This window comes from Parambassis ranga, chromosome 19, assembly GCF_900634625.1.
Source record: "Parambassis ranga chromosome 19, fParRan2.1, whole genome shotgun sequence".
Classification (NCBI taxonomy): domain Eukaryota; kingdom Metazoa; phylum Chordata; class Actinopteri; family Ambassidae; genus Parambassis; species Parambassis ranga.
Window position 1 is genome coordinate 1,430,780 of NC_041039.1, and position 26,881 is coordinate 1,457,660.

At 41.4% G+C, this 26,881-nt stretch overlaps 2 protein-coding genes across 8 annotated transcripts in view; one reads left to right on the plus strand and one right to left on the minus strand.

Moving 5' to 3' along the window:
* Window positions 1-18,106, plus strand: part of itga11b (integrin, alpha 11b) — a 38,590-nt gene extending 20,484 nt beyond the window's left edge. For 4 of the 7 annotated variants that reach the window (XM_028431971.1, XM_028431975.1, XM_028431976.1 and 1 more), the window contains 20 exons: window positions 3,354-3,498; window positions 3,594-3,742; window positions 4,088-4,231; window positions 4,363-4,566; window positions 4,649-4,779; window positions 5,318-5,478; window positions 9,599-9,738; window positions 9,813-9,923; window positions 10,117-10,202; window positions 10,275-10,479; window positions 10,575-10,673; window positions 11,121-11,197; window positions 11,297-11,380; window positions 11,467-11,563; window positions 11,839-11,952; window positions 15,728-15,814; window positions 15,896-16,006; window positions 16,177-16,272; window positions 16,822-16,935; window positions 17,210-18,106. In XM_028431971.1, coding sequence (XP_028287772.1) covers window positions 3,354-3,498; window positions 3,594-3,742; window positions 4,088-4,231; window positions 4,363-4,566; window positions 4,649-4,779; window positions 5,318-5,478; window positions 9,599-9,738; window positions 9,813-9,923; window positions 10,117-10,202; window positions 10,275-10,479; window positions 10,575-10,673; window positions 11,121-11,197; window positions 11,297-11,380; window positions 11,467-11,563; window positions 11,839-11,952; window positions 15,728-15,814; window positions 15,896-16,006; window positions 16,177-16,272; window positions 16,822-16,935; window positions 17,210-17,287 — 2,433 coding nt within the window. In that variant the 3' untranslated portion in view covers window positions 17,288-18,106. The remainder of the gene's footprint in view (window positions 1-3,353; window positions 3,499-3,593; window positions 3,743-4,087; window positions 4,232-4,362; window positions 4,567-4,648; window positions 4,780-5,317; window positions 5,479-9,598; window positions 9,739-9,812; window positions 9,924-10,116; window positions 10,203-10,274; window positions 10,480-10,574; window positions 10,674-11,120; window positions 11,198-11,296; window positions 11,381-11,466; window positions 11,564-11,838; window positions 11,953-15,727; window positions 15,815-15,895; window positions 16,007-16,176; window positions 16,273-16,821; window positions 16,936-17,209) is intronic. The other 3 variants (XM_028431972.1, XM_028431973.1, XM_028431974.1) reach the window with 3 other exon arrangements.
* A 1,832-nt stretch (window positions 18,107-19,938) lies between these two features.
* fem1b (fem-1 homolog b) lies at window positions 19,939-25,483 on the minus strand. The gene is made up of 2 exons (XM_028431859.1): window positions 24,750-25,483; window positions 19,939-23,976 (listed from the first exon to the last, which is right to left on the minus strand). Exons 1-2 carry the CDS (start codon window positions 24,995-24,997, stop codon window positions 22,341-22,343), a joined length of 1,884 nt encoding a protein of 627 aa, XP_028287660.1. The 5' UTR covers window positions 24,998-25,483; the 3' UTR covers window positions 19,939-22,340.
* Between the last annotated feature and the right edge of the window lie 1,398 nt (window positions 25,484-26,881).

Genomic DNA, 26,881 nt, shown 5'->3' on the forward strand with positions numbered 1-26,881 from the left:
CCTCTCGGACCCAGATTGGTAACTGGTTCCATAGTAGCGGTGCCTGGTAGCTAAAAGCTCGTCCTCCCATTCTAATTTTATGAATCCTAGGAACTACAAGTAAACCTGCACTCAGAGATCTGAGTGTCCTATTAGGAACAGATGGTACAATCAGGTCCTGCAGATACAATGGAGCAAGTCCATGAAGAGCCTTGTAGGTTAGAAGAAGGATCTTGAAGTGTATTCTTGAGCCCACTGGGAGCCAGTGAAGAGACGCTAGAACAGGAGAGATATGATCCCTTTGGCTACTTCCTGTTAGAACTCTAGCCGCTGCGTTCTGGATCAGCTGCAGACTGTTGATGGAGTAATGTGGACATCCAGACAATAAAGAGCTGCAGTAGTCGAGTCTTGAAGTGACAAAAGCATGGATGAGCTTTTCAGCATCACTCTGAGAGAGGATGCTCCTGATCCCAGCAATATTACGCAGGTGAAAGAAAGCGGTCTTGGAGACCTGTTTAATATGAGAGACAAACGACATGTCTTGACTGGAATAACTCCGAGGTTCCTCACAGTCGTACTGGAGGTCAAAGTAATTCCATCCAGAGAGAAAGTATTATCTGATAAACTAGTTCTGAGATGTTTAGGTCCATAAACAATGACCTCAGTCTTGTCCGAGTTTAATAGTAAAAAGTTGGAGGTCATCCGGTCCTTTATGTCCTTTAGACATGCCTGTAGTCTGACTAGCGGCTCCGTTTCTTCAGGCTTCATGGATAAATACAGCTGGGTATCATCAGCATAACATTGAAAGTTTATGCCGTGCTTCTGGATGATGCTTCCTAGAGGGAGCATGTAGAGGGTGAACGGGATCGGTCCGAGCACAGAACCCTGTGGAACACCGTGATTAACCCTTGTACATGAGGAGGAAACATCATTAACATGAACAAAGTGAAATCTGTCAGATAAATATGATTTAAACCAGCGCAGTGCTGTTCCTGTAATCCTGATCTTGTGTTCTAATCTGTGTAGCAGGATGCGATGATCTACTGTGTCGAAGGCAGCACTGAGATCCAGTAGAATGAGTACAGAGACGAGTCCACAGTCCGATGCCATGAGGAAGTCATTAGTGACTTTAAGCAGTGCTGTTTCTGTGCTGTGATGGGCTCTGAATCCAGACTGGAAAGCGTTGAGCAGACTGTTCCTATGCAGGTGGTCACAACAGCTCTTTCAAGTATTTTAGAAATAAGTTTCCTAAGACGTCCGGGTCCAGTGAAGGTTTTTTAAGTATCGGAATGATCACAGCAGTTTTAAAAGCCTGCAGTACATATCCTGTTTCCAGAGACAGGTTGATCTGTCCCAATATAGAGTCTCCAATCAGAGGAATAGCATCCTTGAGGAGCCGTGATGGGATCAGATCCAAAAGACAGGTAGTAGGTTTAGACTTGCTGATGCTGGTGGTCAGCTCAGGGAGGTCGATGGGCACGAAGAAGTCCAGAGTTAGATCAGGATCTGTTTCCAGAAGTAACGGTGTATCCTCAGCAGTCACAGAGAGATTGTGGTTGATTAGTCCTCTAATAGAGTGATTTTATCGGTGAAGAACCTCATGAAGTCTTCACTACTAAGAGCTGCAGGAATGTGAGGCTCGACAGAGCTGTGGCTCTTTGTCAGCCTGGCTACAGCATTAAAGAGAAAGCACGGGTTGTTCTTGTTTTCTTCTATTAGTGATGAATAGTAGGCTGTCCTAGCTTTACGAAGGGCCTTCTTATACGTCAGCAAACTGTCTCTCCAGGCCCTCTGGAAGTCATCTGATTTAGAGGACTGCCACTTCCTCTCCATCCTTCATATAATCCGTTTCAGTGATCAGATATTTGAGTTGTACCATGGAGCTAGCCTCTTCTGATTTGTAGTTTTCTTCTTCAGTGGAGCAATGCTGTTTAAGAGTGTAATGTGTCTGCAGTGTTGTTGACAAAGCAGTCCATTTCTGCAGGAGTAATATTTAAGTTGGTACCCCCATCAGTACTTATACATGGGACTGTGGGGAGTACTGGTAGGATTGCTGTCCTAAACTGCGATACGGCGATACTTTATCTGTGCTGAGCACTAAACTTGATAAGAATTCTGAAAACTCCCACAGGAACTCTGAATAAGCAGCAGCAGGTGGACGATACACTATGACGAGTAAAACAAATTCAGACTTCTTCCAGCTTCCGTGAGACAGGCTGAGAGTGAGACTCTCAAAAGAACTATGAGTAGACTTAGGTTTAGGATTCATCCAAAGACTGGAGTGGTAGATTGCTGCCACTCCTCCGCGACCTGTAACTCGAGGAACATGACAGTTAACATAACATAACCTTATATTAACAAGTACTTTCTTTTACACTACAGTTTGCAATCCTGAATACTAAGATATGTGTCAGTTGTGTGTGGTAATGTATTATTAACTCACAATGTCTGAATGTCTATGAAAACCACAAGCTTATAAAATGTCACCATGTCACCAAATGTAAAAAAATTCAGACTGTAGTTCCATTAGAAGATTTTACTAATACTGTTGTATGTTATTAGCACATGGTTTTCCTGCACAAACCATTCATACATGGAGGGCAGAGGAGAGCAGACTTAGAGCCATATATACACAAATGCAGAAACATTGTGTAATGACTATAAATAGAAAAATATGCTAAGAGTTTCCTGCTCCCCAGCTTCAGGATTTAAAAGGTAAAAAATAGGTTGCAGACAGACAAAAACAATCATCTTTGTCTGAGTCATGCTGTGGGACACCTGTTCTTTTCTCTGTGGCAGCAATATCTGATACTTTTGGCAATGTCAAGACCCTTTTCCTTACTTCAGTAGGATTGGCAGCATTTTGAACTGTTCTAGTTTAAGCTGTTAATCTGTATTTGAAGAGTTAGTCTATGTGCAGCCCAGATCCTCAAAGAAAGACCTTTTGTTGTGCTACTTTCGCCAAAGCATTTGGTCATTCTCTGGTTTTCAATTCACTGGCTTGCAGGGACGATGATTCATTGGATTTTCATATTAACAGTTTATGGCTGCCAAAGTTCATCTGCGTGTGGCTGCACATGCTTCAAGTGAAGATTACTCAGAGGCCAGAGTCACCAGCAGGTTTTTACATTGTAGAGTCCACAGGTTTGCAGTTTAAATCAGACACCTGAACTAAGCCAAGTACTGAGATCCAACCAGACTGGGCCACATTGGCCAGATGTTTGCTTAGTTGTTCCAGAAAAAGACAGGATTGATGACTGGATGACTGTTAGGTTTAGGGCCTCACTTTTGCGAAGCTGACTCATATTTTACTTAAGTTACATTTTGCCTAAAGTAAACACTGTCTTCTTTCTAAACCCCTGTGGCCTCTTTAGGATGGTGTTCTGCTGGGAGCGGTGGGTGCCTATGACTGGAACGGTGCTGTTCTAAAAGAAACTAAACATGGCAAAGTTGTTCCACCAAAGTCTTCCTACCAGGACGAATTTCCAGAAGTGCTAAAGAACCATGCAGCCTATCTGGGTAATTAAAATGTAACAAAACTAAAAAATATATAAAAAAAACACTTCAATAATTCATACATGAATAAATTACTAACCTATTTTTTCTTGGCCCAGGTTACTCAGTGGGTTCACTCATTTCATCCCTTGGATCTCAGCTGTATGTGGCTGGAGCACCGAGGTTCAACCACACAGGAAAGGTCATAGTCTTCACCCTAAATGACACTGGAAATCTGACCATCCTGCAGGCACTGCTGGGAGAGCAGGTCTGTCAGACACAGAGACACATAGACAGATGTAGTTCTGCTGTTACCATGGCTACAACAGTTGACTGAATGCACAGCTGCTGAACTCTTGTGACGATCTGTGATTACACAAGAGTGTTACTAGCTCAAAGTTTGTGGTTGCAGCCAAACCACCAGTGGTTCAGACCAACCAGCATCCTTTGAGGAAGGATTGGCAGTTTTGGCCTTGTTTCAGACAGCCAACTGGGACAATAGAAAGAAGTGACCTCTGATTTACATACTTTTGTTCCTTATACAACATACATCACATACAAGAAACCATGGCCTAAACTCATTATCCCATTATCTTGTTTCTTTGTTCTTCAGATTGGCTCATATTTCGGAAGTGAATTGTTATCGATGGACATAGACAGTGATGGACAGACTGACTTCCTCCTGGTGGCAGCCCCTATGTACTACAGCCAGGGCTGGGAGAAAGGAAAGGTTTATATTTACTCTGTTACACCACAGGTATGCACAGTCTATCGCCTCAAGATTTATCTTCCCAGATTTAACTGAAAGTGCAAGTCAAAATGTAATAGGCTATATTTCTGAGTAGGATGAAATTGTACATTTGCAAATACACTATTATTTCTCTGCAGATGTCATTTATCATGCAGAGAGCTTTGGAGGTGCCTGACACCTCACAAAATTCCCGCCTGGGTTCAGCATTGGCCCAGATTCCTGACATGAATGGAGATGGGTTCACAGAACTTGCAGTGGGAGCTCCACTAGAGGATGATAACCAGGGGTCGGTCTACATTTTTTATGGCCAGAATAAACCTTTCAGACTACAGTTTAGACAGGTAACCATCTTAACCGAAAGCAGAAAGAAGTCTCTGAGCCATGAATTGAGACAGTTAATTATTCCTTACTTTGCCTCTTCAGCGTCTGTCTGCAGCTGGTTTTTCTGCAGGTCTGCAGTATTTTGGGCAAAGCCTTCATGGTGTTCTGGACGTCAATGCCGATGGGCTTGTTGACCTCGCCGTGGGAGCGCTGGGAGCTGCTGTCATTCTCTGGTCAGACATAACTCAAAGTCACTGTAAAATTGTACAGACTAAAATTTCTTAACAAATAGTGGATCAAGAGAAATATACTGTTTACTAATTAGCCATAACATCATGACCTATGGAGTGAAGGACAGACTAGCTTTATTTTGACTTAGCATAGCATTGCTGCTTATCATGCACGTCAGTTAATTGTAATGGTATTCCTTGATGGTAGTGGCTTGTGCCAGATACCGAACTGTATCTTCAGGAGTCTTGTGGACAGGTTAGGGCTGTTTTGAGTGCAAAAGGGAAACCTACACAATATTAGGCATAAGGTCATAAACTTATGGCTAATAGCACAAATAACACAAAACTTGGCATGTTGTAAGCATTAATATGTTTACATTGTTTGGCTAGATGGTGTTGCCTAGGTTACTATAGGAGGACATAGCATAATCTTGTCCCAAAACTAAGTCTTTCTTGTGAATTGCACTAAATTAAAAGCTTCGCTGCCACAGGTAAACACACAAAAACAATGCAATGATAATGGCAAGCTTGATCCCTGCAGGTCTCGTGGTGTGGTGCAGATTCAGGCCAAACTGACCTTTGAACCTGAGAAGGTCAACATCTTTAACAAGGACTGTCAACGAGGAGGGAAGGACGTCGCCTGTATGTCCATTACCATCTGTCTCAGTCTGGACTCCAGGACAAAGACCAGAACAGATGTTGGTAGGTGGAAAAGTAAAAGTAAAAGTTCATTTTATTATCATTCCAATTTGCTACTACTACTACTACTGTTACTACTACTTAATTTTCACCAAAAGGTTATGTTCCAGTTTAACATATATAACGTTAAACCGTAAAAAGGTAGCAGGAAGTCTGAATTTTTTACCATTCTTTCATCAATCGTTGCATCAGATATTAGCATAATTATATCTTAAGGTATCTAGCAGCAGAAGCACTATGTTTGCACCACAAATCACATGGTAGATTGCTGCCACTCCTCCTTGGCCTGTGCCTGCAGGAACATGATTAGTTAATTAGTTAATAGTTAATATAACTAAACAGAGTTGATTAATTTAAAGAGACATATTTGTCATCCTGTAACCAAGTCTCAGTGAGACAAAATATATCAGTGTGATGATCTATGATTAAGTCATTAACTAAGAGCGACACAGAGGGGCAGAGCCGTTGCTTGACACTATAGGGACCCTAGGCAAGAAGGTACACTGGAGCCCTACGGGCTACTAGATTCTATAGAAATGCCACCCCAAACACAAAGACATGTACAGTGATGATTATATAAGCAATCTTTTATTTAAATAATGTGGAACACACATATGAAAATATTATCTTAAGGAAATATAAAAAAAACTGTACAACACAATCAAAATACATCATAGAAATATGTACTCTCTGAAGACTGTCCACAGTGGTGGAAATTAACTTAGTTTAACTTAGTACAAGTATTTGTACTTTGTTACTGTACTTAGGTAATTTTTCATGTATTTTTTATGTATCCCCAAGTTAAAAAAAAACAATCCTTGAGTCCAGTTGTCTCGATTTACACTCTTGGAAATTAAAAGTAAATACTTAAGACTTTGGTTAAGTAGGATCATTGATGTAGCACATCTACTTTTACTTGAGTATATATTTTGCTGGGTAATTGTACTTTCACTCAAGTACCAAACTTCAGTACTTCCTCCACCACTGACAACACAAGATATGATGACTAGTATTATTATTAAGTTTGTCCACAGTACAGGATCATCAGTGAGAACTGGACACCTTGGAACCTTCCTTTGTTACCAGGTCAGGTGCTGGAGGAGTAGAGGAAGGAGTGGAGGCTCTCAGGTGTTGGACTGCTGCTGGGACGTCCTCTGGAGTTTCCTCACAGGGCTCCACATGACCTGTGGGGTATAAGACCATAATGATCAGCCTGATAATTAACACTGTAAATAATCCAGATTATTCATAATGCACATACCTTCATCTGTGGAGGTTGTGGCATTTCCATGAGGAGACACAGACAGGTGTTTAAGCACAGCACCTGATGAAAAACAGAATTTATAAAAGCCATAAAATAACACAACTATATGACAATAATTAACTAGCTTGTCATTTACAGAGAAACGCCTGAGCATTAATAAACACTAAATAGACTAAATACATACATTAGTTTTTCCTGCTGTGGTTTAGAGGTCATTAACTCTAATAGTAAGTTGTAACAGCAGCACTTAGCTAAATGCTAAACAAGCTAAAGTATCATTAGCATAGCAGCTACACACTGTTGCTGCATGAGCTAACAAGCTACTTTACAGCTTCATTTATACGTTTTTATACGTTTAAGTTTGATATCACGTCATCATATTGACGTTTATAACTCATTTAGCAGACGTTTGTAAGCTGCAGTATGAAGGAGGCTGTAGTGACGTGAAGCACTGCGTCTCTAAAAGTGTTCTCTGATACAATGTGAAAAAGACAAACAGTGGTGGAGTAAGATGAGGCTGAGCTGTGTTACAGACTCTTACCTCTCTCCCGTTTTGTCCTCTGCTCCTTTCCTTGCAGCCTGCAGTGTGTGTGCTTCCTCCTTTATTTTGAACGAGCCGCTCCTCTCTGCTCCGAGCAGCGCTGTCACAGGGCTCCGTGGGGGCGGGGCGAGGGGGGAGTCTGAATGTGTCAATGCACTGGGCCAAAACAGCTGTAGTTGAATGGTGGGGCTAACTGACCGTCCGTCTTAGGGCCCCTCTCATGCTCGGGGCCCTAGGCAATTGCGTGGTTTGCCTACCGTGTTGCGACGGCTCTGCAAAGGGGAATGATCATACATTTAACAATCCACACCTGAGTTTTCTATTTCTTGGTTCTGAGTATGTGTTAGTGTGTATTCCTATATACTTAACTTTCATGCTTAATGGACTGTGGGAAGATGTGAGACAGACACTATAAGCTAGCAATATTTGAGTGTGAAAACCACATTTCCCCAAAGTCTAAACCTTTCAAAAGTTGTAGCTTTATAGCATTTTGTGTTTTTTTTTTATTAGGTTGTTCAAATCCACCTGTTGTATTTATTGCTTTGGTGCCAGCAAGTCATAAAGAACCTTTCACTTATTATATCTAGCTAGACAACTCAATCTATCTCTTGCTGGATTTGCTTCTTTTGACCAATCACGGTGTGTACAAGCTCTAATCTGTAGTCAAAGTGCTTTTAAGCAAAGTGTGATTCTGCTCAGTAGCAGCAACCTGCTGCCATTGTAAAGAAAGTTATATTGTACCTTGGGACAAATGAATGGAAAAATTATTTATTTATATTTATGACATTATTGCAGCTGTCCGGTCATTCAGACCATCTGAAAGTCCTGTCATGGTCTCCCCCTTGTTGTAAAGATTCCCCACAGTAGTTTGTAAAGCTGCGTTGTTGTCGAGTCTCTGTGTAATTGGCTGCAGATGTGCATGGAAACCTTCAGGCAGCTGCTGTCAAACTGTGTCACTGCTCCTTCTGTCTCCTCATATCTTCATACCTTACATTATCTCCCCCAGGCATCTGGTCCAGATTAGATGCATACACACACACACACACACACACACACACACACACAAACACATACAAGCAAACAACAGAAAAGGAAACACCAAATAAAATAAGTTTTATGAAAATAAGTTGTTCACTGGCGCTTGTTTACAGTGAGGGCAGCTACTGAGAACAGGTGTTCTATTCAACTAGCATCCTGATTAAAAAGAAAGAAAGAAATTCCCAGTACTTCATGTGACCTGCGTATTCACAGCGAGCACAAATGGAAATGCTGATTAACACGCGGCAGTCTCCTAGTTTGATCCATTCTGGGACTATATTCTGACGGAGCACTGCTACATGCGCACCTGAAAACAAACACTGTCAACATACCAGCATGGCTAGGCTGCTGAGAACTTTCCAACAGACAGCGCGTCGCTTGATACAGTTTTCAATGCACGCTCTCATTCCGCTGGGGGGGGGGGACTCCTCTGCAGCGGAGAAATGCAGAGGAGTCCCCTATAAAAAACGATGTTTTGACAGTTTGCTGCTCTGCAGGATTCAGGTGTGTGTTAACACAATGACAAGAGAGAAAGACATAAACAATGGTGTTAGAGAAGCAGCTGTCACATCAATCTGGAAAGACTTATCAAACCATTTCAAACTATTTGGAGTTCACCTTTCTACAGTGAGAAAGATTATTCACAAGTGGAAACATTCAAGACAGCTGTCAATCTTCACAGGAGTGGACATCCCAGCAAATTCTCCCCAAGATCAGAGAAATACAAAAAAGCATAGATGGCTTCTTTGACTCCGATTTTCAAACCACCTGTACTCTCTGTCTAAGATGTCAACATTGTTGTCTTCAAAACAGTGTCCTTTTTTTTGAGGTGTAGATAAACAGTTGAGTCTCATCCTGTGGAGGTGGCTCTCCTGTGCTGAGCCATTTTTCTGTAAAGTGGTTGTTTAGTTTCACCAATGTACAGGTCAGAGCATTCCTCACTGCATATATCACACTGCTGTGTTTCTCCCTGGGAGTCTTATCCTTCGGGTAAACCAGTTTCAGTCTAACTGTTGTCATTAGTTTAAAATCAACTGGGATGTCATGGTTGTTGAAGATCCTACGGAGTTTCTCTGATACTCCTGACACATATGGAATGGAGATGTTCTTTCTCCGTCAGTTGTTGGCCTTCTTACTCTTAGTGGGTGTTGTTTTTGTGGCTTTGAGTGCCCACTTGGGGTAGCCACGGGTTTTAATGCCCTGCAATTTCCCCCTGGGATTAATAAAGTATTTCTGATTCTGATTTTGCCCTCCTCTTCCTCCCCCTCCTCTTTGCTCAGCTGTGTGGTACAGTCTGGTGTTGGATGAGAGGCGTTTTCCTCCTCGGGCAGTTCTGGATGATTCAGATCGACAACAGCCCAGAAGACTTTTTATGCAGACTGGAAGTCAAAAATGCCAAAGCCTCCGCCTCTCTGTCCAGGTCAGAACACATAAACACACAAACATGAGCATAACAGTCACAGAGTCACACAAATGCTTCACCCACACAAACAGGAGACAGCAGATTATGGGCGTCCCATTGCAGTCGTCCTCGAGACAGGATTGCAGAACACAGATGAGGGGCCAGTGTTGGACCCGGACTGGCCAAACACCCTGAGAGCTGCGGTGAGAGTTAATTGTGGTGCAGGAGTATGTCCCTGAGTTTTATCTAGATTTTTTTAACAGTATAAGATAAAAAGGTGTTGTCAACATTTGCTGTGCTAACTTCTCATCTCCTCATCTAGCATGGATCTTAGTCTTTCTCAGTCAGTCTTCACATTACGTTTATCATAGTGTAATGCCTTCACTTTTGCCATAGCTTCACTTCTGGAATGGGTGTGAGCAGGAAGATACCTGTGTTCCTGACCTCATCCTCCACAGCCACACTGACCTCTTAAACATTCAGTGAGTAGCTCTGCTTACATGTTTCTCCACAAAGAACAACATAACATAACAACATGTTTGTTTTGCCTGAAGTCAGTTTTGTAGCTCGAGGGAACGTGCTGCTGCCTCACTCTGCAGCCAGCAGGTGGTGCCAAAAGGGACGGTGTCTGTGGTGGAGTCTGGGCGAAGGAGGCTAGTGGTGTTTGCTCAACTAAAGAACCAGGGAGAGAATGCATACAGAACTGCCATCCATATCTCCACCTCCTCCAACCTGATCTTCTCCAGCCTGTTAGTCAAGGTACACAAACTTCCCATTGGTAGTCTAACATATCAAAGGGCTGCGGTGGATTTATAGAGCAGTCCCTCATTTTTCTCTTCCCCCTTCCCACACAGGACCAATCAGATATCCAGATTGAGTGCTTCTCTGAGGACAGACTGGCCAATCAGAGGAGCTGTAACATCAGTGCTCCATTCATGAAGTCGTTGTCACAGGTAGGTTTCTGATTTGGAGCATCACATGATTTATTCATGTATCTGCAGACAGATAAACAGGTGCTAATAGACCTGTTACGCTTGTCAGGCTAATGATAGTGATTAGGCATAGCAGGAATATGCTTTAAATGATGGCCATTGACTAAAATCCTTTATTATCCTAATGAGCCTCCCTGTAAACACCATCGAGGCCCTCACAGTACAGCCCCCAAGGAGCTCTCTTAACAGATGCCTGTCTGAAAAAAGTCCGGTTTACTGGAGTAGTCTGTGGTAGAGATTATTACCAGACTTTTCTTAACAAGGCCCTGTCGGATCAGGTGAGATGTAGCCAGAGGGACAGGCAGAAAACACAAAACAAAAAGCTTGTAATGATGAGGATGGGAAACACTTGGGAACATTTGTGAGTGTGACATGTTTTCCAATGCCACCTGCTCTCCTCCTGACCAGGTAACTTTCCGCTTGGAGTTTGAGTTTAGCCACTCTGTCTTCCTGGATCACATACGTGTGGTCCTGGCAGCTACCAGGTAAGATGGCTGATGTCTTTTGTAATCCTGTGTCATGTGTGACTTTATGTTATTATGACTCTGCTCTCATAGAGCTAAGATTTTTTTTCTGTCAATCAGTGAGGGAGAAGAAGGATACCCAGATGACAACCACAATGACATCTTCCTCCCTCTGAAGTTCCAGGCTGACCTCCTTTTCTTGAGGTGGATGGCACATTTTGTCAAAAAAAGAAAAAGAAATCAGTTTCACTACATATTTGGTTTTTTTCTTTTCTCTCTTCTCCTGACAGAGACCCTAACCATCCTCGATTTGAAATCAGGACTGACTCCTCCTCAACCTGGGACCAATTAGACAGCAACTCCTCCTCCTTCAACCTTACTTATTATGTAAGTTAAAAACTACAAAAAATATATATTATATTATAGTATTACTCACTGAAAGTGATCCTTTCACTAAACTGTGTGGATGTGGCCCATAATAGGACGTGACTTTTTAAATCTTTATTGTAACAACAAAATTATGGAGCAACACTAACAACAATAATACCGTATGTTTTTTTTTTTTTTTTTCAAACCTCTTGAATCATTAGAAACACTAATCACAACAATATGGTAAACAAATATAAGTAGTACTTATGAAATGTTGCACCCTTCATGTGCAGATTCAGAACATGGGGATCTTCCCAGTGCCGGATGTACTGTTTAGGGCCGATGTCTGGGCCGTGACGAAGAAGGGGAACCAGCTGGTGTCCATTACAGACTACAGCATCGAACAGGTAGCATGACATGAAGAAAAATTTCTTTTAAATTTTGTAAATATGTGTTAATATTCAGTCATTTTAAAAATGACTAAATGGACACTTATGTGACTTATTAAGTTAGCAAATATTAAGAAGCCAAAAAAAGGGTTGAGTTGCAGCAGGTGCCGATGAATTGATCATCAGTCCTTGATGAATTGATCATCAGCAGGTGTACAGACTTCTATAAAAATAAAAAGATGTGTTGACAGTTTGAGACCAAAGTGGAGTTGTTTGGCTCACCACCCTGTCTGCTGAAAACCAAACACAGAAACACCTCATACACATTGTCAAACACGGTGGTAGAGGACTAATGGTTTTGGGTTTGTTTTAGCAAAATCTCATTGAATTTCAAGTCTCTGCAAACACAGAATGCTAACTTTCTTTATTACATTGACTATTTAGAAATCCACAGAGCAAATTTTATAATAGTTAATGTTTCGGAAAACAGTGAGGGAGAAGAGGACACTGTTAAGTTTGTTTCAGTCATGCTTATGCAGTTTTTGACTCTGTACCGGGTTTAGAGAGAGCGCACAGAGTGGGCAGGATATTTTTTCAGAGATTTAGAAAAGGAACGAATACTGCGATGGGCTAGACAACACAAGCTGAAGTTTAAGGACTCCATGCTGAGAATTTACCCAGACTTCAGTACCAGGCATGTAGAATTCAATGACAGGGTTTCTCTATATGCAGATGATTTGCTGGTTTATATATCTGATGCAGTGCCATGTGTCCCAAACATTGTGGAACTGTTACATGATTTTTGGTAAACTAAACTTGTCTAAGTGATTGATGTTTTGAAATCAATAATTTAGCCCTCCAGATTCTAGACAACAAACACACAGCACCCCAATTGACAGAAAAACACAGAATTGTTGACATTTTTGCAGATTTATTAAAAAAGAAAAAGTGAAATATCACAAGGTCCTATTCAGAGAGTATTCAGAGCCTTTGCTGTGACACTCATATATTATACTCAGGTGCGTCCATTTCTTCTGATCATCCTTATGGTTCTAAACCTTCATTTGAGTCCAGCTGTGTTTTGATGATACTGACGGACTTGATTAGGAAAGCCACACACCTGTCTATATAAGACCTTACAGCTCACAATGCATGTTGGAGCAAATGAGAATCGTGAGGTCAAAGGAACTGCCTGAAGAGCTCAGAGACAGAATTGTGGAAAAGCACAGATCTGGCCAAGGTTACAAAAAAAATCTGCTGCACTTAGGGTTCCTAAGAGCACAGTGGCCTCCATAATCCTTAAATGCAAGATGTTTGGTCAGAACCATTGACAGTAAAAACTATGGACAGAGCTTCCGTGACATCACCCGTTTGTTTCTGAAGAGCCGTTTTGAGGCTCAGTGGGAGGTTCCGGGACGTGATGACCGCCGCCATGTGTGCAGCGTCACGTCCGCCAAAACCCCAAATATGGACAAAGAGGGGGAGCACGAGCGGAGTTTAGGGGGGCGGGCAATCGTGGAAGGAGGAAACGCTGTGATACGTCAACTGTCTGTCACTCAAACGGCAACGCCCATAATTATGCGTAATTTTAAGTCTGAATTCAATTGAAACGAGTTGTAAAAAAATTCAACCCCCGTACAATTGACACTAGAAGGGAACCTATCATCTGAGACCAGAGTGTTTTTTTGTACCAGGCTGTAAACATGTTCTTTTCTGCTGTGAAGTCGGCCAAAAGAGTCTATGGGAAATGACTCGCTTTTGGAGCCAGCCCCCAGCAGTTGCGGCATGAATTACAAGTTTTGACACTTCCGCGTGGGCTTCAAGTTTGAGGTTGAAGGTCGAAGGTTGCCGCTTGGTCAGAACCCTTCCTAGAGCTGGCCGTCCATCCAAACTAAGCTATCGGGGGAGAAGAGCCTTGGGGAGAGAGGTAAAGAAGAACTCAAAGATCACTGTGGCTGAGCTCCAGAGATGTAGTCGGGAGATGGGAGAAAGTTGTAGTTAGTCAACCATCACTGCAGCCGTCCACGTGTCAGGGCTTTATGGCAGAGTGGCCCGATGGAAACCTTTTGGAGACTTTTTGTCAGCTGTTTGCAAAACCCTAAATGAAGCGTTCATATTAATGTTAAACTAAATGCTGAAATTGCCATTTGTGGAGTTCTGAAAAACGAGAGCTTAATATTTGTTAATAAGATAAATGCTTTTGCTTTTGCCTCTCTCCTAGCTTGGAGAAGAATAGTGTTGGAGTGGACGTCACCTCAACCACCAAAAGTATTACACTGGCTAAGAGATCTAATGCTATTCCTGAAATTAGAGAAAATTAAGTATTTTATAAAACGATCTACTAAGACATTCTATAAAGTACGAGACCCTTTGATATTGTACTTTGAGAGGCTTAATACTCTCTCCCCCAGACAGTATAAAACCCTGACAGACCAGCATATAATTTTACCCATTGTGTTTTTCTCCTCCTGTATTTATTTATTTATTTATGTCTATTTATTTTAGATTAGTATCATCCATTTACAGTATGTACTTATTTTATTTTATTTTTTTATTTTACTATTTATTTTTCTCAGCAGGGGGTGGGATCGGCTTACTGGGTTTTAAACAAGACTCCACTGACTCCAAATGAACATTAAGATTCTGTATTGTCTAATTTTCTTGAATAAAAAATATTACAAAATATAATGACATAATTAATTTTGAATTATCTTAGACGTAGGAGCCCAGCTGGAGCCCACTTATTGCCCATGCTTAGTTTAGCCCATCTACTGCCCATGTGAGGCCCAACAACAAAGCCCACCCTAAGCCTATGCTCACCCGAAGCCCAGCCCAATATCAAATAAATGATTGACTACTACAATAACTGATCCAAATTCATTTTCTCTTCTTTATGTTTTCTTACAAGCAGTGAGCATTTTACTTCTTCTTCTTCATCTTTCTCTTCCTTTTTCATCTTCTTTGCATTTTTTCGTGGTGGGCAAACAACACATTGCTGCAATACTATCACTAGCTAGTATGTTTGCTAATTTGTGTGTTAATTTGGCTAAATGTGTGACCCCCATCATCATAAAAATCTGCTTAAGCCAATCTGTTAGTGTGTCCTTCTAGTATTTTTAAAAAAATTGTTAAGACTGGGATACTCTGCGTTCACACATCACCTCAATCAGACAATAGTCTGGCTTGGAGCCAGCAGGTTTAAAAGGCAGGTTACTGCTACAGGAAAGGCAAGATCAGTTCCAGCTAAAGAAAGGTGCAGTAATACCCCGTTCACACTGGGGAAATAAATCTGGCTAAAGCGGGATTAGGGCCGCATCCAGATGTAACCAGATGTTTTTTTTCTGAGTGTGAACACCTCGAATCCGGCTATATCCAGTTTGATTTCAAGCCGGATTGGCCAGATTGGCTCAAATGTGGCTCGTTGACATTTGTGAACGCAAATGTGGCTAGCAAATCCGGGTGGCGACGTGATACTTCCGGTTAGCGATGTGCTACTGCCGGTTCACGGGGTGCGACACGGGACAAAAAACCACATGACGCATGCGCACATGCGGTCCTACCACGGCCTGAACAGACTCTGTATATTACGAGGCACCACCTAGTGGTTTGGAGGACAGCAAACACGCTGGATGAAGCCGGATTGAGTGCGGACACAAGTGTGTGCTAGCCAGATTTGAAAATAGGTCTGAACTCATCCAGCTTAAAGGCTATCTGGACTCAATCTTACTCTAGCTGGAATGACTTTCTCCAGTGTGAACGGGGCCTAATTCTCCTGACATCCTTTTCTTCTTAGCAGGTAGCTGGCTCTCTCTGTATGCTGCCTCATATCAGAGCAGCCAATCCTGTTACACCCGAGGACCTCTCTCACCTGTCACAGCTGGTAAGGCTGATGGAGTTTCATACTTCTCAGAAAGTGTCAGTCTTTGTTACTTAAACCTGACACTTTATATTGTGTGTTCAGAACTACAGTAACAGTGCTAGCATGGCGGTGCAGTGCAGACTGAACTTGCTGGCCTCCACAGAGGTGAAAGTGACGCTCAGAGGAAGACTTCAGATTTCTGCTCTGCTCACTGTGAGTTTTTTTTTTTTTTTTAGTTTCTTAGTATCATGATTTATCATGAAACAATTGTTCTTTCTTAAATTTTACAAACAATTGAGAACATTCTCTGGTCATGTATCTAAGAAGGCATTCCTACACCACTGTTACTGTATATAACCTACATGTTTATCTCTCTCTTTCAGGTGAGGTTCAGGTCTCTGGAGCTGCTGACTGCTGCATCTATCCAGCTGGAGGCATCCAGTCCTTTTTTCCTCCAAGAAAACAGACCTGTCAGACAGGTAAGACTCAATATCTGCTTAATGCCATTGGTATATGAAGGTCAACTGTACCACAGTTTCAGTAAAAGAGGAATTAAATTGGTATTTCCTGCCAAATGATGGATTTTTCCAAAGAGCAGAAAGGTGAAAAAATGTTTGTGGTGGACAAAACAAATATAAAAACCCATCCATTCATCCGGATGGCGGTGGCAACAGAGAAGCCCAGGACCATCCATTCTCTGGCAACATAAAACTGGGGGATATTGAGTTTTAAGCATTAATAATAATATACTTTTTAACCATGGATTATAGATACATTTAACAGACATTGGACAGGCTCACACACTGTATAGAAATTACAGTTGATACAGAGCTGTGCTGCCATCTTCTGCTAGAAGTTATCATTACAGGTTGGTTTGGTTCACAGCCTCTGATGACCTGCATGGGTTCTGTTTGCTAGACATTGTAACTGAAAGAGTAAACTGTTTTTATTTATTTATGTAATTTTAAAAAGCATTTTCCCCTAAATACACAACATTCAACATAACTTTGTCCATGCTGTGACTGCAGATAATCCTGGATCTGAGAAGGGAAGAGGATCACCCCATCCCCATCTGGATCATACTGGGAAGCTCACTGGGAGGCCTGCTGCTTCTGGCCTTACTGGTCCTAGCCCTATGGAAGGTATATACACTCTCTGCAGTCCATAATATCGTCAAATATCAAATTACCAAAGGTGTTTCTACTGTACATTGGCCAGAAAAGCCAGATTTTCACACAAGTCTTGAAGTAGATCATTTCTGTATTCAGGAAAAAAATCCACTGTTACACATCTGAGAGTCAGAACTAAAAAAATAAGTTGCCTGTTCCTGATAATTGTTAGTAGTGGATGTTGTTATATAACAGTTACCATCTTTCATGATCAGTGTTGCACTGTATCTGTATGTTTTCTTCGCAGCTTGGATTCTTCAACAGAAGAAGACAGGAGGAGGAGGAGCAACCTGTAGCCAATGGGAAGTCGGAGCAGGAACTGTAATCAGTCTGTAATGTGTCAGTGTTGGAGTCGATAGGCCCTTATCCACTTAGTCACGAAATGATGACTAAATGCAAACTTTTATAAGTGCCTACTGAGAGAGACACAAGTCTCACAGTCCTCGGCCTGTCACTCAGGGACTCTCCGCCATCACTAACCAACCAGCCAGCCAGATTCTTCCTCAGCTTCTACCTGAGCATTCTTCACGTTCCTAAAGTTGCATCATATATTACAGATATTTCTGTTTACTGTTATATGACTAATAGTAAATTGTGCCCCATTGTAAATATTTGTGTACATAGTCTTATAGGTACAGAGGAAATTTAGATTAAAAGTGAATGTATCATATGATAGGTACCTACAGAGGTTTTTTTGAACTTCCATATAGCTTCCATAATGTGACTGAATCAGGAGAGCCTGCATGACTATATGTGTTGTTACATGCCCTTATGATGATGTCACAGCTTTGCTGAGCAAACCAGTGGTTCCTCAGATCTCAACAACGAAGCTGGAAGAAAACCCGGGGGTCATATGGAGGTTATATGACACAAAACTACCTACAGTATGTTCCTTTTCATACTAATGGAACTGTATCTTACTAACACATGATTGTATATTGTCATATTTTATAGTGCTATAGTGCTGATGCACTTTTCTTGTATAAAGTCAAACTTGAACATTTTGTACATACACACTTTTCTGAATAATGAGGATAGTGACATTACTTCTAATGGTTTGTACTGCCCCTCTGCCTGTGGATGTAAACAGTATTTGTGGTCATATTAATATTGTGTTAATAAAGCTAAAAGAGCTAAACAATGACATCACTTCCTCTGTGTTTCACTGAGGAGGGAGTGATTGGATTACCAGAGCCAGCTGTCAATGGACACCAATAGGTGGGATACACCCTGGATAGTACGCTAGTCTATTGCACAGCTAACACAAATATTCACACCTACAGCCAATTTAGACCCCCTCAGTTAACCTAACAAGCATGTCTTTGGAATGTGGGAGGAAGTCAGAGTACCCAGTGAAAACCCACAAAGACACAGAGGACCAGGAACCTTCTTACTTTGCTGCGACATTGCTAACCACTGCACCACCATCACCCCATCCTCTACCCAATGTCTCATCCGCTCTTGCAATTGGTCGTATAAAGACATACAATGATTTTTACTTGCTGGTTACAAAGAATAAAAATAGAATACATTAAAAACACATTTTAACAAAAGATTTCTGAAGAAAATCCATAATTCTCAGAATTCTCAAAAATCTATTTCAAAAAGAAATCTCTCTTAAAATCTGTTGTTTTTCATGTTCTTAACAGCCTATATTCAGACTGAAATCAAAGTCAAGACACTTATTTCTGAAACTCAAGTCAGTTGTGAGCATGATGTCAATATTATAGTAGTTAGAATTATCAAAATACATTCAAAATTCTCAGGCATAGTCCAAAACGTTTTTATTTTAATTAATATTTAATTTTGTTTATTTAATACTTATGCAAATGTATATATAATATATATTCTGTTTCAAATATTTTTTTAAACAGAAATTGTCATACATGGGTCAATAGTTGCACACACAATATCCTGTTTTTCAGGTTCCTCTACATAGCTCTAAGCATTGTTTAGAGCACCATGTCGGCATAAAAGGCACTGCCCTTGAATCCTATCTTACGGACAGATCCTTGTCGTTTCAGATGGGGCAGTTTTTCTTCTTCAGTGGCCCCTCTGACCTGCGGGGTGCCCCAGGGGTCGGTTCTGGGCCTGCTGCTGTTCTTCCTCTACATGCTACCCTTGGGGTCCATATTCAGGAAGCACAGCATTCCCTTCCATTGTTTTGCTGACGATGTGCAGGTCTATTTGCCACTTAGAGTTTCTGCCAAAGATTCCCTCCAATCACTGCTAAACTGCATGAGTGATATTAAGAAATGGATGGACCTAAACGTCCTGAAATTAAATGAAAACAAAACTGAGGTCGTCTTGTTTGGTCGCCCCGACCTGGTCCAGGTCCTTGCCAGCTCCCTTGGCCCACTAGCACCCCACATACAAACTCATGCTAGGAATCTTGGGGTAGATGGTGTAGATGGTGCTTTTAAATTAGACAAGCAGGTGAGCTCAGTGGTCAAGGCTAGTTTCTTTTAACTAAGACTTATTGCTAAGGTAAAGCCATACCATAGTCAGAGTGACTTAGAGAAAGTCATCCATGCTTTTATAACTTCTCGCTTAGACTACTGTAACTCCCTGTACATTGGAATTGGCCAGTCAGAGCTTCATCGTCTGCAGCTGGTCCAAAACGCAGCGGCTCGCACCAGGACAAAAAAGCACAAGCACATCACGCCAGTGCTTTCCTCACTTCCCTGGCTACCGGTGAAGCACAGAATTGATTTTAAGATTCTTTTATTCGTTTTTAAGTGCTTGCGCTTCATCTCTTTTATGTATTTTATTAGTTTGATTTTATTTTATGTATTTTAATGGTAAGCACTTTGGTGGGCGATGCCCTTATAAATGTGCCATATAAATAAAACTGATCTTCATAATTTTCTACACAGCTGCACATGTCGAATGTAAAAGACAAAATTAAATTTAATGTTTTCTGTAAGTCCTACAACTTCTCGTCTAAGTAAATCAGTAAGATGACAAGAGAGGCTGTTGAATTCAGACAGAAGACTTTTATTTGACAGCATTCATCCTGCATGAACAGCTGACATGTTTCAAAGTTTTCACAGACTCTTTGGCTTCATTTCAGCCGCAGACATCTGATTTAAAGGTCCCAGCCCTATCACATTATTCAAAAATAAAATGGCACAGGACCACCTTAAAAACAGGCACTAATTGGCCCTATCCTCTGGTTAACAGAAAGCTCTGAAAATTAAGCAGGAAGACAAATGCTGTTTGCATGTTGGTGTTTGCATGTTAGGTGTGCTGACATTCCGCTTTACTTCAGAAAATAAATGTAATACAGACAACAAAAATGGATATTGTGTGGATTGCGAATTCTGTAGAAAATGTAGGTGACAAATAATAAAATAACTGCAGAATTATAAATTATTCTATAACCATTTGTAAAGTCTAGAAAGTGCAGTACAGAAAGTACAGCCAACAATTTAGTAATCCTTTGTCTGTGAAACTGATCCAGATGCTACCTCTAAGGGTCTGACTAACACAAACTGTCAGTTACATTAAAGAATGCTGTACTGTAAAGTAGCTCAGTCTATAACAAGAAAGAAAAAATGGTGGAAAATGCGGGTTTATATCTCCCAGAAATCAAGATAAACAAACAACGAACATAATTGTGTTGGGATATTTTTTTCAGTAATTCTTTGCACTAGAAATACCAGCAGCCGCAGTCACATAAGACAGTATACTGTTCCCCGACTTTACACTAAGCCAAGCTGGCTGCGGTCATGTCAATTAGAGAGCAATTCACACTACTTCATTTGAATGACGGTATAAGTGGTAGATCATTTTAAAAATTGTACTCACACAAGATTCATCTGCAACAACATTCCACAGCTCCACTCCACTGTATTGTGGAGCTTGGCTGTTTTTTATGATGCAAAGTTCCTTATTTTTATCTTATGACAGTAGACTGGTACTTAACTTGGGCCTTACTATATCAAGCATTTTCCACTATTTTCTGACAATGCATAGACGAGACAATTACATAAGAAAAATACCAACTTACAAAAAAATATTGTTAGCTTCAGGCATGGATTAAAGGCATAAGTTCAAGAGCTGGACTCGAGAACAGTCAGAGGAGGCCCACAATAAATAAAAACACTTAAGACCTGAGGAGGTATAACACCAAAAAGCAGTTATGGTCAAGAAAAGCAGCATGATACGACTTCTTGTTCAGTGACAGCATATACACTGATACATAGTTAAAGGTGTTTGAGGACAAAAACAAGACGGATGACTGAGCTGAAGAAAATGTAAACCAACACATGTCTTTAACAATCTGGACTTTACAATCTTTTTTTTTTTAAACTAAAACAAAACAAAACTTTTGTCCTGTTAAAATAATAAGCTTTTGTCGTAGAATCTAGAGTGTCAATAAAAAGAGTCCTGTCTAGTTACCATCTGGTCTATATTTTTTGTAAAAGTAAATAACTTGGCCAAAAGTATGAGGACAATATGAGTGTTACAACCGCTTCAAAGGCTTTCTTTGTATTCCAAACAGAGATATTGTCCAGGTTTGGCTTTGCGATGATGCATTTTAAGACTATTCTCTTTTGCACAAAAACTGAACTTTTAAATCCACTCTTGATATCTGGTCTGCCTTATGCAAACAATACTAATGAAGTGTTCACCTCACATTGCAGTCAATTCAGCACTACAGCACACATCATACATGCTGTGTGGATGGAGTTTGAGATAAAGGCCTTCTCCATTGCCTTTATTGGAAAATACTAAATGTAAAGATATATTAAAGATATAACTCTGTGACTTTCAGAAGCCAAAATGTCTAGGATAATCAGTGGAAAATACTCTAATATGCTTAGACCTAGGGGTTTAGACCCAGACAAAACAGACATGAAAGCATATAGCAGAGTGTCTGCATAGTTTTGGCCAGAAAACCCTTTTAAATAAAATCAATTAAAAATATTACAAACCAAAACCCTGGTAGTATAAATTATGTTGTGCAGTCAGCTCATGCCTTCCCAGTTTCTTTTAACAGTCCATTGTTTCTGTTACGTTATAGACGAACCCAGTAAAAACTACATTTCATATTAAAAATAATCCTATGTCTGGTGAATGCATGGAAAGGATATGAGTTTGTTGGCTTCATTTCAGGCATTCATTCATTCTGTCTCTTTTGCGCAGACTGCAGCATCACAGTAACATGGTGGACATGGTGCCTACTTGGTGTGTAGATAAGGCAAAACAAGAAGCAGCCCACCACTGTCACTGCTCACACCACAAACCTACTGCAGGTGTCTGCCAGACCCAAGACAGCAGCTGATGGGTGGAAGCTTTCTGTGATGCATCACAGTAAAAACACCTTTGCAGATCAGCCACAGACTTTCTTTAAAAAGAACTCTGTGTCTGTTTTAGTGTAACTCCACAAACTCCTCCAGTGTTTTGGGGATCTGGTTGCGGTACGTTATTTGGTGCTGCCGGACAGCGCGCGCTGCCAGGCACTTGAGGCTCATCTTCATCTGTGTCTTCAGCAGGATCTCTGACACACCTGTGGTGCTCTTGTCCAGTGGCGTCTTCTTTTGCTTGTTGGTCATGTCCGTGTGAGCGCCAGCCTCCACCAGACTGATGATGACAGCATGCAACGTGAGGAAGTCGCTGATTGGCCGGTTGTACTGGACAATGACATGGAGTGGGGTGTTGCCTTCATGGTCAACTGCGTTGACCTGTGCACCACAGTCCAGCAAGAGCTTGGTGACCTGGGAGTTTGGGAAGCTACAGACATCATTGGTGTGAAAGTCATCGACTGGGGTGGTGGAGCTGATGGCCAGATGGAGCAGCGAGGAGCCCTCACGTGACCGAGGGTCCAGCTGGATCAGGTTGTAGATGTGCTTGTTGATACTGGCACGCTCCTCGTCACTGCATGTGGTCTTGGTAGAGATGCAGGCCAGGTAAAGAAAAGTAAAAATATTTGACTCATAATTGTCCATGGCCTGTGGCAGCTCAGATTCAGCTGCTGCCTCAACTCGAGCCATGCTGCGCTGAATCTCCAGCACACTGCAGCCCAGCACCTGCTCCACTGCATAGGCTGACACAAGCTCTTTCAGGTGGACCATCTGGGAAAACACCTGTGCAAAGCGGAGCAAGTCTTTGTGTGTGTTTCGGTTTCCTTTCTGCCGCAAGCAAAGCGCATGAAGCCACAGTTTGATGCATTGTTCAAACTCCATGTTATCAGCATAGACAGCACCACGATAAATGATGGGGTGTGACACGTCAATATTGTCCGAGCCAAGAATACGCTCTCTGATCATTAGGCCCTCCATGTGAAGAGCATCTCGGTTTACCCGTATGGCCTCCAGATCTTGGAGTCGACGACACTCACTGCGTCCCCCGTAGGCCTCGATGGGTGGCAGCATATCCTTGGTGATGACATTGTTGGGGTCATGGTAGCGCTCCATCATAGCCATGTGCAGGTAGTAATAGGTCTTTTGAATATCATAATTCTCCCTGTCATTGGCAAAAGAGGCACCCAACAGTTCCAGGGCCTCGATGCGGCTGCAAGGGTCACAGTCTGCATGTGCCAGCAGCAACTCTACCACATCAGCTTTACAGCTTTCTGCTGCCACTTTTAGTGGTGTCATGCCATGCCCGTTCACCACCATAGCTGCCTGGCAGTGCATCAGTTCTTTCACAATTGCTAAATGACCCGCTTCAGCAGCAAAGTGCAGTGCTGTGGCCCCACAGTGAGCCTTGGCGTTAGGGTCTGCCCTTTGCTCCAAGAGGAACTTTACCACATCCACATGGCCCTTATAGGCAGCAATCATTAAGCAGGTGTTGTTAAACTTGTTAGTGATGCTAATGTCTGCATTGTGTTCCACCAGGTAGCGGACAATGTCCAGGCGCCCATCGAAGCATGCGGCCCGCAGGGGTGTGGAGTTGGTGATGGTGGTGTGGTTAACGTTGGCATGGTGACTCACTAGCAGGCGCACCACTTCAAAGTGTCCTGCTCCAGCTGCACACCACAGTGCTGTTGCCCCATCAATGACGTAGCTGCAGGCAAAATGGGAGAAACATGTTACATTATGCTCAGAACAAGTGGGAATTTCCAAGCTGACTCCTGCTTAAGATGCACTTAAAAAACCTATTTCAACAAACCCAAATCAATTACTAAATTTTTAGGTATACTTAAGGTATGGCTGCACTGTTGGCGCTCTAACAAAACTATAAAAACTGGGCACAATATAAAAAAATAATAATAAATATTTTCAATAAAGGCTCTAAAAGCACTAACAATGCTTACTTGGATTAACACAATTTCCTGTTAATTTTTATGCACCCTTTATATACAAAGCAACATTTGTAATATGTCCAAAAGAAAGTCAACAATTCTGTCTGATATTCGGCTTATTTTGTCCATGGGTTAGTCTTAGGGTTAAGGTTAGTGTACTTGTTATTCTAGATATTCCACACATTAAACTGTTACAAATATAAAGCAGTAGACATAATGAGAGTATTGTAAACACTGTAGCTTTCCCCTTTCAACTGTATAATCACACCTAAATTAGCCCAAGCATCTTTTTCTGCTATAACAAAGTGATCTGCGCTCAAGATTAAGCGACATCCACATAAATATACTTTTATCAGACTTTAAAATATTTAATGCGTGCAACACTGACATCGTGAAACGAGTTAGCCTAAGTGTTATCTTAAAGAAACCAGAAGTCAGATGGTCTAAACCTATGAGTATCATCTGTAGGCAGACAGAAAACAAAACCTTCAAATACAATACAGTCTGCAAACATTTTTAAAATCGCAGCTCCTACCCGTCAAACCGAACCATGCCGGTCTGTTCCGTGTCCACCTTATAGTGATCCAAAAGAAGCCGGACCACTTTGTCGTGTCCATTCCGGGCAGCGATGATCAGCGGAGTAGACCTCTGTCCGGCGAGTTGGGTCACGTAGCTCAACAGGTACTGGGTTTCCGTCTCCGAGTGGTTTAGCAGCAGCGCGGCAAGGGTCAGGACTCGACCCTCGCTTGCTGCCTTGTACACGTAACCTGCCAGAGACTCCATCTGAGCCCGACAGGTAGCCAGGACCTCCGTTTTTTTCGTAATTGACCGCAATGTCCAATCCTCCAAAGGAAGCCCCCTCCCATTAAAATGTCAAAACAAGTCCCAGTGACCACATGAAAAATGATTAGTCTCCTCAATAACTCCAAAAAAGAAAAGCCACGAGTCCAATCTTGTTATGTTTTGCTTGTTAACTGTCAAATTCTGAGCTTCCAGTAGTCAGCTTTTCAGTTTCTGTATAGAGGCGACGAGTACCAGGCGTCAACAGAGCGAGCTAGCCGGTTAGCTACTCTGCTAACGTAGGCGAGTAGGGTCACACGGCCGCTATTTTAGGATAACACTTAACTTAATTAAAAATATACCTTGTCGGACGCTCCAAAAAACACACTCTGTCAGTAGTAACTGAAATCTTACCGAAGCGTCAAGTTCTTCGAAAAACAAACACAGACGTTTTGCTAGCCAAGCATTTACCGGAAGTTGCCGTTCAACTTAAAAACACTTCCGACTGAAATTTTACAGGAGATAGGTTCCTACCTTAGACTTCTTCTTCGTCTGTTTTTACCTTACGCAGTTGTACTCGATGTAATCACAACACTGGCACCTTCTGGATGTAATTCTAACATTCTTCCAAACAATTATGTTCTCATGACAATATCAAATCTGTCTTTAAATGCCTTAGTGATTACAGCGTACAGAGTATCTTTGATACAATCCTGACAGTGGTCATGCTTTTAATTAATTGGACAATTAAGTGAATATCAACACTTCCTGCATGGCCTAAAATGAAGGCTAGAATACAGATACTTTTTTTAGATTTTGCCCAAATAGCCCAATAGAAAAATTCAGATAATATAAAAGCAGTATATAGTTTTGTCCATTATTAAAATATAGCTAAATTGATTACAGTAACATTGACACTGCACTGACTGCACATTGGTATATTCATGGTAAGCTGACCACAATTACTCTAATTAGTTTATGTATACCCTACCATTCAAAAATTTGGGGTCACCAGGCCAGTTCTATAGCTTTTCTGATCAGCATAACAGTTCTGCTGTGCTAACATAATTTCACAGGAGTTTTCTAATCATCAAATAGCCTTTTTTAACAAGAATAGCTAACACAATGTACCATTAGAACACAGGAGTGATGGTTGATGGAAAAGTGCATCTGTATACCTTTAGTCATTTACCACATTAACAATGTCTAGACTGTATGTCTGATTACTTTAATGTTATCTTCATTGAAAAAAAAACATTTTTTTAAATAAACACATTTCCAAGTGACCCCAAACATTTGAATGGTGTAGTTTATGCTATATTATTTCATATTGTATATGCGCAGCGCTAACATCTTTTTAATATACTTTATTAACACTGGCACATAATATTACATATAGTTGCAGGTTGTACCACTGTACCGAATCAGATAAATACACCGTAACAGCAACACTGTAAAATAAAGTGTTAGTCAATATTCTTCTTTTGTCTTTCTAACTTGAAGTATTAAGGGGAATGCCAAAAAGCTGCTTGTGAATGAAAAGAACATGAGATTCTCCCCTGTAGTATAATGGCCTACATCAACTACTCAGTTACATTAACTGTGTTTTATCTTTCTATCTTCCCTTTGATCTGCTTTATATGTGTGTATGTACCTATTCTTTTTTTGTTGCTGTCATGTGCGTGTATGTGTATAAAAGATTTTTTGCTTGTGTATATTGTATTTATTTAAATCTTAATCTTAATCTTAATCAAGACCACAAAAGAGAAGAAGAGGACGCTCATTGCTCCCTGCTGCCCGGAGAGGGTGCGTCCTGGCTGGACACCCCACTCCCCTGTGCTCCTGGAGCTCCCCAGTGTTCCAGTATATTCCCCAGAGAGGGATGCT

Coding starts and splice junctions, on each gene's coding strand:
- fem1b (XM_028431859.1), bottom strand. CDS start 24,997: ATGGAGTCTCTGGCAGGTTACGTGTACAAGGCAGCAAGCGAGGGTCGA. Junction 23,977..24,749: donor GGCATGGTTCGGTTTGACGG/GTAGGAGCTGCG, acceptor TTTTGCCTGCAG/CTACGTCATTGATGGGGCAA.